General features: G+C 35.7%; 3 protein-coding genes across 3 annotated transcripts; 1 reads left to right on the forward strand and 2 right to left on the reverse strand.

The window, feature by feature from the left end:
• Positions 1–4,064: 4,064 nt before the first annotated feature.
• LOC130739069 (myb-related protein 308-like) lies at positions 4,065–5,543 on the forward strand. The gene is made up of 3 exons (XM_057591292.1): positions 4,065–4,200; positions 4,301–4,430; positions 4,763–5,543. Exons 1-3 carry the CDS (start codon positions 4,065–4,067, stop codon positions 5,328–5,330), a joined length of 834 nt encoding a protein of 277 aa, XP_057447275.1. The 3' UTR covers positions 5,331–5,543.
• A 428-nt stretch (positions 5,544–5,971) lies between these two features.
• Positions 5,972–7,348, reverse strand: LOC130739067 (protein ALP1-like). Its single transcript, XM_057591291.1, has one exon. It carries the CDS (start codon positions 7,346–7,348, stop codon positions 6,062–6,064), a length of 1,287 nt encoding a protein of 428 aa, XP_057447274.1. The 3' UTR covers positions 5,972–6,061.
• Positions 7,349–10,132: 2,784 nt separating this feature from the next.
• On the reverse strand, positions 10,133–15,216 carry LOC130739070 (probable LRR receptor-like serine/threonine-protein kinase At4g29180). The gene is made up of 12 exons (XM_057591293.1): positions 14,684–15,216; positions 13,482–14,513; positions 13,191–13,329; positions 13,039–13,110; positions 12,854–12,925; positions 12,686–12,766; positions 12,361–12,500; positions 11,990–12,213; positions 11,760–11,886; positions 11,580–11,642; positions 10,862–11,087; positions 10,133–10,642 (listed from the first exon to the last, which is right to left on the reverse strand). Exons 1-12 carry the CDS (start codon positions 14,769–14,771, stop codon positions 10,213–10,215), a joined length of 2,694 nt encoding a protein of 897 aa, XP_057447276.1. The 5' UTR covers positions 14,772–15,216; the 3' UTR covers positions 10,133–10,212.
• Between the last annotated feature and the right edge of the window lie 1,991 nt (positions 15,217–17,207).

Here is a 17,207-nt window from a genome sequence, read left to right on the forward strand (position 1 = left end):
TATTTCCTTTTTGGTGATTTCTTATTTAATTTATTTTTTATACATTAAAATAGTATTTTGAGTTTTTTTTGGATAGGCAAAATAGTATTTTGAGTGAATGTCCATCTAAAAAAGTTTGCATTCTCCATTCATAGTTATTAAACTTATATTATAACAATATAACGTACATTTTTTATACATTAAAATAGTATTTTGAGTGAATGTCCATTTAAAAAAGTTTGCATTCTCCGTTCGTAGTTATTAAACTTATATTATAACGTTATAACCAACATACTTAGCATATGGACGAGTTGTTTTAACTTTTAAGTAACATTATTGTAATAAGACACTTTGCTATAAGAATGCAAACATGCACTTAGTGTACGGATATAGGAATTAAGAGGCCACTTTCAAGAGGCAGCTAGATCCTAAAACTTTCCAAAGGAAAAGCGTTTTCCTTTAATTTGTAGAATCCCGAGTTGAGTGATGTACATAACTGTTGGTTTTATGCCAACAGGTTGGGGCTTCAAAAATATATTATAATACCAATTGAATTATTTAACAACAGACAAGATCAATGAGTTTGTGGCAACTTGTAGATACGACGTTGATGGAATTAACGAACAAACTGTATTGAAGGGAAAGTGCTTTTGTCTATGTTATGGTTCATTGCATTTTGATCTCTTAAAAGAGAATATTAATGTCGATCTTGGCCTTATCCCTTGACCCTTAAGACATGAAGAATCCCACAAAGATGATAAACTAAACCACTTTTTTGTGCTTTGAGTTATATTGATGCCTTCATAATCATGTCACTCTATGGAACTGAGATTTACTGTGGAAAAGCATTTTTTAAAGCTCAAAAGTTGCCTTAGTGGTGAAGCTAGTTACTACTTAGCAATACTAAATAATCATCACCTTCTTGTTTTACATTATTTTATTTGTCATCTAGGGATTGGAATGATTAATTCCTTATCATGGATATGATATGGAAAATTTTCCGATGTGAGAACACCATCTCTGTAAAATTGTTCATTTGAACTTGATTTCTATATATATATATATATATATATTGCTTTGTGTTGTGTATTCTGTTTTCTGGGTTTCTGATGCGATGTTTTGGAATTTCGAATTTCTAATCAGGAAAAATTTGTTCTGAGATAAGAAGAATAAAGTAATAAACAATAGGACCCTAAACAATAACATAAACTTGCACGTTTACTTATAGTTTATTTCTTCCTCCATTTTCTGTTTTTTTCCCCTTTTACTTGGATGGAATTAAACTTGCAATCAGTGAAACTATCATTTATATAACTGACATGTGCTGATCCTTGCAATTCATGAACAATTCTGTGTGTGTTTGTGTTTATGTTCAAATTGGTAAAAAATACATTCATTTAATAACACAAGAGATATAGATAAATAAAAAACACGGAACTAGCTAAACAACCGTTACTTCCTAGAACAACCATTGCTTAATTTCAAACAACAAGCAAGCAACAAGCAAGCAACAAGCAACTCCACGTTAGTGTGCTCCAATTGAGAGAAAAAATAGGCAAATATTGCTTGGCCTTAAGATGTAAGAACTTAATTGCGCCTCTTGAGTATCTCACATTTGAAATTTTACATTGGCAAAATTCCATATTTTTTCTTTGTCAGCAAATCCGTACCTATTTTGGGGGTTATGAACCGAGTTCCATCTGGTCTGAACTTTTGGGCTTTCAACTTGTTTCTTGTAGAGAGGAATAAACAGTTCATTTTTGTAATGGGCTACACCTTGTGGCAATGGAGGCCCTTGTAATGATTTCTTATTTTTTCACAACAGTGCAGTTTTGACATTTTTTTTATCCAATTAGGCCAGGGGAGGCCCAATGAAGTGAATGACACTCATGGACAATGACTTCAGTAGCAGACTTATGTTTTGTATCCCGAAAAAATGTCTTCACATTTTAAATACACTTATATTGTATAGGAACAAAAGAAAAATATAATATGTGATATGATAAAAAAAGATAAAACGATAAAAGGAGAATGTGAGTGAAAAATTGACATTGATATATAAGATGATGATGAGTATATATGAGTCAAAGCTCATGTATCCCCTCAAATAGTGTTTGCTCCTTAGAAGTTAGAATCAAGAGGCTGAAACTCAAGAGATGCATAGTTAGGTGATGCAAGTTGTAGCATTTGGATTTTGTGGTATATTGCCTTTGATAAAACAAATAAAGAATTTGCTTTTCATAATCTTGTCTTCAACTTATAATTATCCATCTGTATAAGAAAATTATTTCATATAGAAAAATAATATATAAGCCTAGACCTTTAACAATTCAACACTTCGTGCATTTGTTATAAAATTTGGTTAAAATTTAGTTTAATAAAGTTAAGTTTGATTAAATTCTAGACCTCAATGCAAGTATAACCTAAGTTGAAGTATAAACTGAAAGGGTAATTATGTTGTGGACCATGTTAAAAGTTGGTCTACTTATAAATCATGTTTTTTTAAGAATACAAAATCCAGTTAGAATCCGGGAAACAAAGATCTAAGTTCCAAACAAATGCTCCATTTCCAATTCTTCTAACAAAGGAAAGGCTAAAGCAATCAAAATAAGAAACTAATAAATGACAATCGCTATAAACAAAACCTAAATAAAACACGTCAATATAAGAGCATCTCCAATGCAAGGTTCCTAGTTCTTATTTTGGAGTTAAGAACTAAGAACTAAGAACTTTACCATTGGAGGTGCTGACATGGACTCCTTAGTTCTTAAAAATAAGAACTCAATTCTTATATAAGATGTTTTGCTTTTTGAGTTCTTAGCTTAAAATATTAATTATTTCTCTCTCATCCAAATTACTTTATTACTTTATGAGTTTTGTTTTATTACTTTATGGAAAAAAAAAAGTATAAATAATGTGGTTGGAGGGACCAAATGAATAGTAGTAAGAACTAAGAACTAAGAACTCATGGTTGGAGCAAAATTACTTGAGAGTTGCTTAAACACATGTGGCAATACGAGCCCACATGAATAGTGCTAAGAATTAAGAAATAAGAACTAGCATTGGAGATTCTCTTAAGAGTTTAACAAAATATTGTACAAAGTTTGGCAATCCGTCTCAAAGACCACCCACCGGTAACTAAAATCCTTTGCCCTCGCAAGAGCCCAACAAAAGCACGCCACTTCCACTGAGAGAGGTGATGAAACTTGAGCCAATAGACCACAACCCACCGCCAAAGCATATCTCTTCTGGTCACGCGCAACCAATCGTAAGCCCAGCTTCTCCGGACTCGCGCCTAGCTGGGTTAGAGTTAACCGTCACCACATCAGTGGATGGAGGGGATTCATGAATCATATTTTTACTACTAATGTTCAGTACATATTATTTATTATTTACAATATAATTATGCTAAAATTATTTTCTTTGATATTTTATCTTTAAACCAGATTTTGGTCGGTGCATTGTATCCTAAAGTCTAACTGAAACTGAAAAAGTAGCAGAAACAAACAGCCACTTCAACTTTTACTAAGTTTAGCATATACTACCGAGTCAAAAGTATTAGCAGAAGATTGTTCTTTAGCTTAAAATGGCCAAAGGCTTTAGCATTGAACAAACACGGATTTTGTTAGCAATAGCACATAGAGTTATGACAATGTAGACTGAGCAAGATAGAGCATTATGTCCATACCTTAATGAGGAAGGGAATACCAGTACTTCTTTGTCACGTTTGAACACCATCAGTATTGACCAGTTCTCTTCTCTCACTTCAGTCTTCAGTTTTTTCTCTCTGAACTCTGAAGAGTAAAAGCCAGCTAAAGTAGGTTAGAAATACTGAACATACTGGTTCAAAGCAAGGACAGCACAGGTGAAAGATAGCCAAAACAGGAAACAAAGAAAAAATGTGCCAAATCAGTTATTCAGTCAAGACGAAGTCAAAGCTTTCAAGTGTTTTTAAATCCACAAATATTTTAAAGTTTGTGCTCACTTTGATTGACATCTTGTCTAGAACTCTTTTTTCACTTTCTCTGTGTTGGTTAATCACTTTCTTCTTGTGGTGTTGTTCTGTTCAGTGGCAGAGTAGGCCAATGGGAAGGGCTCCATGTTGTGACAAGTCTAGTGTGAAAAGAGGGCCATGGTCTCCTGAAGAAGATGCCACCCTCAAAAGTTACCTTGAGAAACATGGCACAGGTGGTAATTGGATAGCACTTCCACCAAAAGCAGGTCCCTTTATTCATCACTTCCTCTTATATGAATATGATCTCTATTTTTATTATTACTCTTAGGAAAAGTCTCATTCTGATTTTTGAATAATCCTTTTTAGGCCTGAACCGTTGTGGGAAGAGTTGTCGTCTAAGATGGCTGAACTATCTCAGGCCTCATATCAAGCTTGGAGGTTTCACTGAGGAGGAAGATGAAATTATCTACAACCTTTATAGCTCCATAGGAAGCAGGCAAGTGCATTCCCTTTCATTCTATATGAGATTATTAGCATGTTTGGAATTGCTTCTTTTTACTCTTAATCAATTTTGGCATTCAGAAGCTACTCACAAAAGCTTCTCAGAAAAATTGATTTTGGCTTCAGAATCAATTGTAGAAGAATCTCCAAACATGCACTGTGTATATGCAAAAAACATGTGATAAGATTATATGATCAAATTTGACAACTAATTGCAGACTTACTAATACATGATTCCACAATCCAACAATTTGATGATTTTTTTTAGTACTTGTGAATTCCTTATTAATTATCACGATGTGAATATGCACTGCTTTTTGCTATCAGGTGGTCTCTTATAGCTGCTCAATTCCCTGGGAGAACAGACAATGATGTGAAAAATCACTGGAACACCAAGCTAAAGAAAAAGTTTTTGGCAGCAAGCTCCAGTACTATTGTCACAGGCAACACTATCAGCAAGACTAGTTGTCCAGATCAGTTCTCTGCTTTTACTTTTCAGCCTCAGGTTGATCAAGCTTTTTTCCTTGATCAAAAAAGGAACTCAGCTTGTTTTGTCCCCAACAATGTTCTGGATTTGGAGCCAGCAGCAATTCCAGTTCCTTTAACAATGCCTCTGGAGACAGAAGCTTCTTCTTACACTGAGAGCAGCCTAGGTAGCAATTGTAACACACCACCCTTTAAGGAAGTTTCAGTTTTTTCAAGTGCACCTTCCTTGGCAGAGCAGAACAGTCATGTTCAGTGGTATGAAAATGGCCATGAAGGTGAAGATGATGGAGTTTTTCTTGAGTTTGTGCTTGAGGATCTACTGAATCATGGATTTGCTTCACTAGACAAAAGCAGCCAAGTTGCTCCATCATCTGGTAACCAAGATTGCAGCTACTCATCAAAATCTTGAGAAAAAAAAGGCTACAGAGAAGCAAAGGAAAATTAGGGTGGATTTATCAAATTATTAATAGTACTAGTGATTAAATGCCTCTAACTAGTGTTTGAATTTGTGATTTAAGTAGTTTGTTATATGTGGTATTGTGTTAGCTTCTGAGTTACTTTCAAACTTATTGTTCTTATTATTATTCAAGGTATATACATCTTAGTCAAAAGTTCTATTGTCCTTTTACAAATTAGACTATCCACAATGGTTTCAACATTCAACACCATTTTTTCTCTTCCCAACACTCCACATCACCTTCTCTCTCCAGTTCAACACTTCATTCAACTTTTACCCACTCCAATGGTTTTTCATTCAACACCCTACCCCCTACCCCACCACTTTTATTTCATATTTTGATTTAATTTTATATTTTTCGTTTTATGATTTCATAAAATTAAAATTTACGATAAAAATTAAATTAAATAAACTATTATCGATTTAATTTAACTTAATTTTTTTTATTTAAATTAAATTAAATTAACGTAATATTTTTTTAACGTAAATTAAATTAAAAACTTAACAATTTAATATTTTTTAAATAAAATATACACAATAATTTATTTTATTTTATTAACTTCAAATGGAAGAAAAGAAACTAAGCACACAATAATACATTTTATTTGCTTAACTTAAAATGCAAGACAACAAACTAAACACACAACACACAAATAACGTAATTAGTACGATACAAAGCATATTTAATCATCATACATTCCAAACTTTGCCCAGATGTGCTTCACTAGATCTGCTTGTAGTTGGTGATGGACATTTGGATCACGGAACTCGAATCTAGCACGCACGTGATCCGTAAAAGCGGGTAACACCTCGGTCGAGTATGGTTGCGGTGTACTAGATTCACTTCCCTCAGCTTGCTCAAAATCGGTCCAGCGTTGAGCATATGTATCTCGTTCATCCTCAACAATCATATTATGTAATATGATGCATGACCTCATGATGATACCCAAATCAGTTATGTCCCAGAAGCGAGCTGGTTCACGGATGATTTTAAAACGAGCTTGAAGCACTCCAAATGCACGTTCGATGTCCTTCCGACATCCCTCCTGATGTTTTGCAAAGCACTTATCGGGTTCAGTTTGAGGAAGTCTAATAGACTTGACAAAAGTTGGATAAGAAGGGTAGATACCATCAGCTAGATAGTATGCCATATTATAGGGACGTTGGTTCACGATGAAATTCACACGTGGAGCGTTTCCCTGTTCCAATTCATCAAACACTGGTGACCGGTCTAGAACGTTTATATCGTTCAAGGTTCCCGGACATCCAAAAAAGGCATGCCAGATCCAAAGATCAGGAGATGCAACTGCTTCAAGAATAACTGTGGTGGTTCCCTTATCCCCTCTAGCAAATTGACCTTCCCATGCTTTAGGACAATTTTTCCACTCCCAGTGCATGCAGTCAATACTCCCGATCATGCCTAGGAACCCCCGCATTTCACTAACCTGTAGTATTCTTTGCAGGTCCTCTTGGGTTGGTGCTCTCATGTACTCTTGCTCATACAATCGTATGATTCCTTTACAGAATCTACGTACACACTCCAATGCTGTAGTCTCTCCTATTTTGATGTACTCGTCGACTGCATCTGCTGCCACACCATATGCTAACATTCGCATTGCTGTGGTGCATTTTGCTAAGGGCGATATACCTTCTTTCTTCGCTGCATCGACTCGCTGGGTGAAGTAGCTATCACTACTTGAAAGGTCCGCAACAATTCGAAGGAACACATGTTTTTGCATCCGGTACCGGCGACGGAATATTCCATCGTCGTATGTAGGCTCATTGGCAAAGTAGTCGTCAATTAGCCTTTGGTTTTCCCCTGCATGATCTCTACTGAGATATTTTCTACCACGAGGTGCGCTACCCTCCAATATTAGATTTCTACGCTCCCTAAAGTGGTTGAGTACATAAGTGTCTTCTCTCTTGCTTTTTTCAAGGTAAGCTTCGAGATCAAACTCTGGTGGATCCATTTTTTTGTGAAATTTGAAGTAGATGGGAAGAGATGGGAAAAGATGGGAAGTAGATGGGAAGAGATGGGAAGTAGATGGGAAGTAGATGGGAAGAGATGGGAAGAGATACATTGAATGGTGGATCTATGAGTCCATATATATAGATAACTTGAATGGTGGACATTGACGGATTCGAAATAATATGAACTATAGTAATTATCGGATAAGGACTAGATTCGAATTGAGTGATGCATATTCAAACTCGGTAACCCATACATTAAAGCCACTGACAACACCGACAAATTATTAAAGTAAACAGTACAGGCTTGACAAAACACTGACAAATTATTAAAGCAAACACTACAGACTCGACAACACTGACAAATTATTAAAGCAAACACTACAGACTTGACACCACATGAAAAATAATAAAGCAAACACTACAGAAAATTAATTTCCAAAGAGCTCTTGGGACAACCGCTTCAACAGCTCTTTCTTGTGGTCACTGAGATGCTCCTCTTCACTTAACTTTAGAAATAATTCCATTTTCTTAGCTTCAGTCTCCTCTTTCCTCAATCTATTAGTCTCTTGTTGCATCGCCGCCATCTGCTTCAATTGTTCAACCTCTATCTCCTTGACTTGTTTGTATGCAGTCCAATCTTTCTCCATCGCCTCCAAGGTAGCTGTTGTGCTCTTCTTTTTACCCTTTTTTTTAGCTGCATCCCTACCCATTGGGCGGGGAATCGATCCTATAGAGTTTGAGCCACATGCATCACTCTCGCGAGATCTCTTAGATCCACTACTTCCTGAGCCAACACTTCCTCCTGCTTGACTACTGTAACGTGGTTGATCGCGGAGAGCCTCCCATTCTGCCATCAAATTAAATTGACCCTTCTTCCCATCTGCGTATAATTCTTGCGCTTGGGTCAAAATATCATTCTCCGACCAACCGCTTCGTTGCATACGCTTAGCGCCTTCATAAGCGCCAATCCATTTATTTATTTGCTTGCTCATATAATTATAACGGTTTCGGCATGCATTTCCATCCCGCGGAGGATTGAATGAGCAATGTTGATTACAATACTCAGCAATTTGACCCCAAAATGTTTCTCCTTTTTGGTTTCTCCCGACAACACTGTTTGTTCCATATTTAAGCCACCCACTAATTAACACCTTATTTTGATCAGTGTTCCATGCTGGTAAGTGACTTCTCCTGCTCGTAGGAGTTGAATCCTCTTCATTTGGAGTGGCTTCATTACCAGCTGTCATGCCAGTAAGATTCATTTGTGTTGAAAACTCGGGAAATTCAGGTGCACCATCATTAGACGACGGTGTTGGAGATGGATATCTGAACATAGATCCATGATGGGGATGAGGACGTTGGTTGAGAAATTGAGTTGGATCTTGAAAATTGTTGTGATTTTGGTAGTTGGATTGATTTGGATCTTGATAATTGTTGTGATTTTGGTAGTTGGAAATTTGATTTGGATGTTGATAAATGTTGGGATTTTGGTAGTTGGGAAACTGATTTGGATGTTGATAATTGTTGGAAATTTGGTTGTTGGGAAACTGATTTGGATGTTGATAATTGTTGGGAAACTGATTTGGATGTTGATAATTGTTGGGAATTTGGTTAGAAGAATTCTGGGTGTTGAAATGGTAGTTGTTGGGATCCATTTCAAAGCAAAAGGGATAGTTGAAAGATAATAAGATGAATAAGATGATGAAAAACTTGGTTTTTTTTCTGTGTCCAAATCAAACGAACCAAGTCTCTATTTATAGAGAAAAAAAATCATGAATTTTGGTAATTTTTTTATATTTTTTTAATTTTTTTTTTAATGAAATAATTGAGTTGGAAAGATTAGGATAAAAGAAAATCGCCCGGACGAATTAAAACGCGACACGCGTCCAACATCAGAACGTCCCTCTCTCCTCTGACGCGTGGCACGCACGCGCCTGTCGGTGCCCAACCGACGCGTGCCACGCGTCCCACCACGGTCCGCCTGGGTCCCACAGCCCTGCCATTTCTGCAACAAACGCGTCTTGTTGGCGCGTGTGTGGCACGCGCCTGGCATTCACCAACCAGGCGCTGCCACGTGTCACCGCGTTCAGGTTTAAGCTGTGTTGAAAATTTTCAACACCTCTCTCCTCCTTTCAACTTTCAACACCACATTTCAACACCATTAATCACCCATTTCAACATTCAACTCCCCCCTTTACACACCATTGCTGATAGTCTTAGAGGATTCTCACTGATAGCTTGCTCTTTATGGAATATAGTTTGTTCTATAATGTTTAGTGTGGGGGCCTCAAAATTCCAACAACGGTCAGCAAACTTTGTTGGCTTCTTAGTGTTCTGGTCATGAAACTAGTGTGTTAGTTCTTAATAACAACTACATGCATGACTGTGTGTGTGTGTGTCCCTTTCTTCAGAACTTGTGTCTGTTTTCACTCTACAGTGATTTGTTTCAGGCCCTATATTATCACACTAAGTAAAATGTAAGGTGAACAAGAAAGGCTTATTTCTTTCACGCAACCTTAGTTTTTTTCTGTAGAAGTTGGTTTTGCATAATGCATTCACGGCTAAACATTCAAGAATCACTTCTTACACTCTCTTCCCCACAAGTTACAGTTACTTGCTACTTCAAGCATGTTTGGTTTTAGAGTTAACCATTCATAATCATAAGATAAAAGGAATGAAAAAGACAAAAGGAATGTGGAATTTTAGCACCAAGACTAGTGCTAGAACACTCCCTTCTTTTGAATACACTCTCACACACAATTCCTATAGAGTGCAATTTACAGTAAACGAAAATATCTTTCATCTTATTGTTTCATAAGATTTACAATTTAATTAAAGACCTTCCAGTGGCTCAATATACATTTTACCTTGGGAAAGGATAGGTGAAAGATTCACTATCTAAGGAACATGCTTCAGTTGAACTGTAAAATTCATTACAGACCGGTCTTGGGGCCACAAATATTTCCCTATCACTAGGCGACTCCATTCTAAAACACTGTCTTAGCTCTGCTAACACAACACTCATGGTAGGTCTCTGAATGGAGGATGGTGCAGTGCATGACATTGCTATTCCTAAAGCTTTCCATCCAGAACTTGCATCGAATTTTCCTTGTAGCCTTGGGTCCAAAATTCTGCTCACATCACCTCCTTCAAGCTCAGGTGTTAGCCACTCAAGTATGTGCATACATGGGTTACCTTTTAGTACTGCATGTCGACCAGTGATTAATTCCAATAGAACAATTCCAAAGCTAAATACATCACTTTTCTCATTCAAGTTCCGTAATTTGAAGTACCTGAATAAATAACAATGTGGTTAGTTTCATGTGGCAAATCCATGACAACAGAAAAGAGAAAACTCAATTTGTGTTTGGTTCTCATGTGCCAGTAATCTATCTGACTAGAAGTTATTAGACTGATTTTTGCATGAACATTTTTGTGATGTGAATGTGCTAATGATTGCTGACTATTCTTAGCACCGTTAGTTAAAATGAATCCACTGGATGGGGACTCACTCTGGGTCAAGGTACCCTGTTGTGCCCATGGGTGTAGATTTTGGACTTCTATCACCATTAGAATTAATCAATGGTGATTCTGCATTTTGGTTGTCAATCCTAAACACCTTGGAGAGGCCAAAATCTGCTATCTTAGCTTCTAAGTCTTGACTCAAAAGAATGTTGGCTGACTTCACATCCCTATGTATTATAGGTGGCTTGCATCCATGGTGCAGGTAATCCAATCCTTCAAGGCCAAACACATCAAACATCACTACAAATTGCAAGAGAATAATAGTTGCGCAAAAATGATTTATGCTTTTACAGGGCAACAAGTTTTCAAGTAACATGATCCTCTAGATGAAATGTATAAACAAACACTTAGAGCGGTTAAACAATATAGAAATAATTGAACAGGGTGGAGTCACATTTTATCCAAAATAAAAGGAGAAAAGTGACCAAAACATTTATTCATTTTGTTGGATACTAAAACATGTTCAATAGCGGGATATCATTTAATCCTACCAGACCATCTTTAGACCACATTTGATTAGCATATTTGGTTTCATAATTGCAAATGTTATAATTGTCAGTATCAATTTTAAGGTTGTTCTAACTCCAAATTCAATTCTAATATGAAACTACAAACATTGGCTTCTGTGGTGGACATAAGTAAAGATAAAAAATAAGATAATTTGATAGCAAAATGTGAAAAAGTTACAAGAAGGGGACTACTGACCCTCTGCGGCATCAATTGCTATCTGGAGTCTCCTTTCCCAACTCAGGCAATGTGAACTTTTATCTGCAACAATGATATATCACATTGCAACATGCTCTCTTTCTTCAAATATTCGGTGATGCCATAAAAATTACAGGAAATAAATCGAGTCCGGAGCAGTGTATAGGTGTGTGTATATACCTGAGAGACACTCTTTCAGGTTGCCATTGGCCATGTACTCATATATGAGTGCCATCTTGTTATCTTCATCGCAATAACCAACAAAGGAAACCAAATTTTTGTGATGAACTGTCATCAAGAGCTCAGCCTGCAAGCCATCACTCTTTTCTGCTAAATATTGATGTTTCTTATATTGAACAGCATTTCCACTGAATTTAAGTTGTGCAATGCAGTAACATGGTGCTAATTACCTCAGTCTGAAATTCCTTTGGCCCTTGAGCTGATGATGGAGAGAGCATCTTGACTGCAACTTTGTTGCCATCTTTCATCTGACCACTGAACACAGTTCCAAATCCTCCTTTCCCAATAACCACTTCAAAGTTGCTTGTGATGTTCAACACCTCAGCATAAGTGTATTGCCACTTCTTTGATGCTACAGTTGTTCCTCCTTTGTTGGGCTTATTCATCTCCTTATCTAAGTTCAAAAAGAAATATTGAGATTAAGCCCTTAACATTGAAAAGCTAATCAATGTCTGGATAATATTTGCTTCCTTCTTTTTGGTGTCTATCTGGTTTTTAAAATCAGATGGAAGGAGTTACATATTATTAAAGCAAGAAGTACCTGATTGTTCATTTCTTCTAATCTTCCGATAGAGAATGATAATAACCAAAAGAACTAAAACCAATGATATTGGTGCGACTACGGCAGCAACAATTTTCTTTTTATCACTCTTATCGACATGCAGGTTTTTATCATCCACCCTGAAAATGGTAAAAATAAGACATCAGGTCATGTTTTACAATTACACTTGACTTGGCCATCCATGCATCTACTTGAGATGCTTCATATTTACACTTAGACCATCTTTCCCATAATTCTTGTTACTTTCTAGATAAATAAGACTAACTTGACTAAGCATCTCTAAGTCTGTTATAGCAGGGCATACCTCAGTGTAAGTAATCCAGCATTTGATCTGTCTAGAAGAGTGTCAGAGACATAACCTGAAAGTTGGTTGCCCTTTAAATTCCTACAAATAATTTGATTTTTCTTGCATCAGTCACTACAAACTTACCACTATATATACGGGCTGCAACGCCATCATCAGAAGACTTACAAATATTTAAGGGACCTCAATTCTTCCAGAAACTGAGGCACTGGTCCAGTTAAGCTATTGTTGCATAAATCCCTGAGTCAAAATAATGTAGTTTCTTTGATATTAATTTAGCATTGGCGAAATTTTGTACATTTAAAAGCATAATGACAATGCATGTACTCAGAAATTTCTAAATGTGTACTTACAAAGATTCCAATGAGGAGAGATTGGAAATGGCAGTAGTAATCACTCCATTCAAATTGCTTGAGCTCAGGTTCCTATAAAAAGAAATTACTTTCTTCTAAAATTGAATTTCATGATGTCAAATTATTTCCAAGGTTATGCAGAGATTACTCACAGTGATATGATTCTGGCAGGAAGTGAAGTGCTATAGTTGCATTTTAAGCCCTCCCAATTGTAGTTCTCTGGCTCACAAGGATCACCTACCCAATTTCTTTGGATTCTATAACTTTCTTTTATGCACACCACAGCATCAACTGTGTTTAAATATGGTTAAAATCACATAAAAAGGAATAATCATTCAAACTGAAAAGATTTGTAATAATTTGGCAAGGTAGCACCAAAGTGTGTTCTTATTCAATTGCTAGCTTGGTAGGCAGTTTAGCCAAGAGAAAAATTAATGTCATACCATCTTGTTCAAATGTTGGAAGTTCATCCCGTTGTCTTACTACATAAATCTCAACTGCATTAAGAATGGGTGGAAGGGTTGAATCTTTTGTTTTGTGTATAGAAATTCTATGTTTATTCGCCACCAAGGGTTTTGAATTAGAAAGAGTGGTTGCTTGCAAGTACTGTGGTACAAAGGATTCAACTAAAGGAGAACCATTCCAGGATATATTGAATTTTCTAAGTTGGTTTTTGTGAAGATGCTCCACTTCAGCAAAGTACAAGTAGACATAAAATTCCCAACTTGGATCATCTGGGGTCCATGAAAATTCCAAAGTATCACTGCCATTTCTTGGTCTAGCAGCAGTTCTGATGACTTCAAATGGAGCTCTATAGCCATCACCATTGACATTTATCTCTGAAGAAGTGCTGACAGATTCCCAGGTAGAGGAATTGTAAGGGAACCAAATTCTATCATAAATATCATCTTCATATCTACCACTTCCATTGGTTGACCCAAAATCCCATCTTTTATAAAGCAAAAGTGAAGCAGATTCCCCAAAGTCAGTATCATAAATGGAACTATTAAGTGGTCTAAGTTCCAATCCTGAGATAAATGGAGTTCCTGTTCCCTTGTCCACCAGACAAACACTTGTCACCTCTGACTCTGCCTTGCTGATTGTTTCCATTGTAACTTCCTCTGAAGCATTTCTGAATTTCACTGATGACCAGAATCTGGCACCAACATACAGATCAAATTCTGGGAGCTTGTTTTCTCCATCATAGTTCCCATACAAGAAGGAAGCCCTGATTAAATGTAAACTCCCTCTACTTCCTGCAGTTAACCTGTAACAGTTCCTCAATCCCTGAGGGAAACTTCTGAGATCTGAGAGTGGTTGTGGCAGAATGGGATTGTTTGGGTATGCATACTCAGAGGAGATGTTTTTGTTAACCCCTGTTTGTATGTATGCCCCATCTGGGTTGTACCTTATTTTAGTAGTATCATCTGTGTACTCAAAATTCATTGAATTACCACAATCAATGCTTATATAGCCTGAACAGAAAGGCAAAAAATTGCTTCAGAAATACAGCACAAAACTTTACATACCATGAATGAATAACAATAACAAACAAACATTCTTACTATACGTATGAATAAATGACTCAGTGAAAATAATACCAAGATCCACACTCTAACACAGCTGGTGGTAAATAGATACTAACCTCTTTGTTCCTGGGCATGTACTAAAACTAAGAGATGAATGCAAAGCATCAGTAACATGATGAATCCAATAGAACTTGCCAAAGCCATATCTCTAGGCTAAGAATACTGAGCCTTATCAAATTCTATAGTGTTATAATTTGGCTACACATGTAGGGGACATTTTCATTGGTTGAGTTGAGACCATGTAGTGCCCTTTCTACTACATTAAACTATGAAAGTAAAACAGTGGGTCAATTGTCAAATGGCACACGCTTTTTGCTGGTTTTTGACAAAACCAACCACTAAAATACATCAAATAATAGAAAAGGAGCTAACACAGCCGAAGAAACAGTTTGCCTTGCAAGGTCTACATATTAACATGCTTTCAAGACTTTTCCCAACTCAGAAAAATCTGCACAAACATGTTTGGTCAACAAATTGGTTCTCATAGGTGATTGATTCAAAGTTGAACAAAGCTTTCAATTCTTTAGATTAGGTGTGAATTGCGAAGAAAAGATAAGAGCCTGACAAGATAAAGTTTTCAGTAAGTTCAGGAATAAAATAATAGAGTAATGAGCTAAGCAAGAGATTTGAAATAAGAAGAAAAAACTGAGACAGCTAGCAGTATGATTGCATTTGCAGGGTTACACCCATGCCACGTAATTCTGATTGCATCATAAAGTCGGTAGTGATTAGACTAATTCTCTTGAGACTTGAATATTACATTAAGTTGGTAAAATTCTTTTAACAAATCTTTTCGATATATACTGTGTAGGGATAGAGCTATCGATTAAATGCTTAAGTAGTCTAATTATTTATCAATTGTGCTGAGACTTGTTGGTTCTAATTATAAATCTAAAGGATAAATAGACAGTGTTAACTAGGATGAAAATGAAATTAAGAAAGGGAATTTAATTACATGAAGCAATTGGATTGGGACTTACGTATATGATTTGAGTTTGTTTATAATCAAGTGGGGTTTGAATGGTAGCTAGAACTGTTATTTTAGGATAATTATTTATCCACACCTCATCTTTGAGGTGGAAAGAGGTGGAAGATGAGAGAGATAGGAAGAAAAGAAAAAATAAGAGAGAGAAATTATAAGATATGATAGATGATAAGAGGAGAGAGATAGAAATAAAAATAGGTGAAAATGAAATATATAACATATGAGGTGTGTATATATGATTGTTGGTTATTTCATCTCAAACAGGTTAAGTTGAAATCATATGTTCATTTAAATTTCCTTATCTTTTCCTTTGTGGCTGTGGTCTAGGATTTAGAAGTTAAAGTTCGGTGAGGGATTATGTCACGGCCCTTGACTGTTGTTAATTAATGTTAATTTATTCATGTGTGATGTGTGTTGATTTTGCTCCAAGAGAATTATGAATGAAAAGACAGTAGCAGATAGAATGCAGTAACGTGCATGGCCCCCTCGACAGTGGACACGACCAATTGTGTATGGCCAATTATGTGTTATAAGTTATAACCAAACACGTTTAAAATAATGAAATGATTTAAGCAGTGTTATTAGACTCGGTGATCGACTCGATCGAGGCACTGGGTCAATGAGTCAATGGTTCAACCACTGAGTTATTGGTTCGATTGTTTGACTCGATTTATATTAAAAAATTATAATAATTTAAAATATAACCTTAGTATATCATATATATAAAATAATATGCATTCTTCCTAACAAGAAGCAAAGTGGTGTAGTGAAAATTTAGATTAGCATATAAACAAGTTTAAAACATAATTCAATAATTGAGGTTTTGCTAATGCTACGCCATCAGCTAATAAATACGCCATCAGCTAATAAATGATATATCCACATGAAACAACTTGTATATAATCTGGTTTCCACTTCAGGCTAACTAAAAAGATTATCAATTTGTCAATTTTTTACTACCAAAGCTTAGTATTTCATATTCTTTAATGAGTAATGATATATACACACCTAATCTTTTAAACACTTCATTTCCACCTATTTTTATTTCTACCTCTCTCCTCTTATCATCCATCACATTTCATACTTTCTCTCTCACACTTTTTTTTTCTTCCTATCTCTCTCCTCCTCCACCTCCTTCAACCTCAAAATGAGGTGTGAAGAAATCATAATTCCTTTTAATTTGTCCTCAAAGAAAGGACAAGAAAACTTTACAATACTTAACTCATTCTATATTAAAAAAATTATATGAATTAATAATACTAACTTATATTAATTAATAACTTCATAATAAAAACACACAAATAATTTATTGTTAAATATAATATATAAAAGTTATTATTATATTTGTTGGTACTAATGTTTGAGACTAATATATATACTGTAGCAAGCATGTAACCAAAAAAAATACTGTAGCTAGAAGTATTAGTTGTTCGTTGCTTATTAGTATTATTTATGGTACTTGTCAAATAATTTATTATTTCTCTTTATATATATAATGAAATGTATTCATGATAACAAAACAGTGTCTAGCCTTGAGAGAGTGTATTCGAATCCAAGCTAGGCCCCTTTTCTAAATTTTTTTCACAAGTAATAAA

This window comes from Lotus japonicus, chromosome 2 (assembly GCF_012489685.1).
Source record: "Lotus japonicus ecotype B-129 chromosome 2, LjGifu_v1.2".
Lineage (NCBI taxonomy): Eukaryota > Viridiplantae > Streptophyta > Magnoliopsida > Fabales > Fabaceae > Lotus > Lotus japonicus.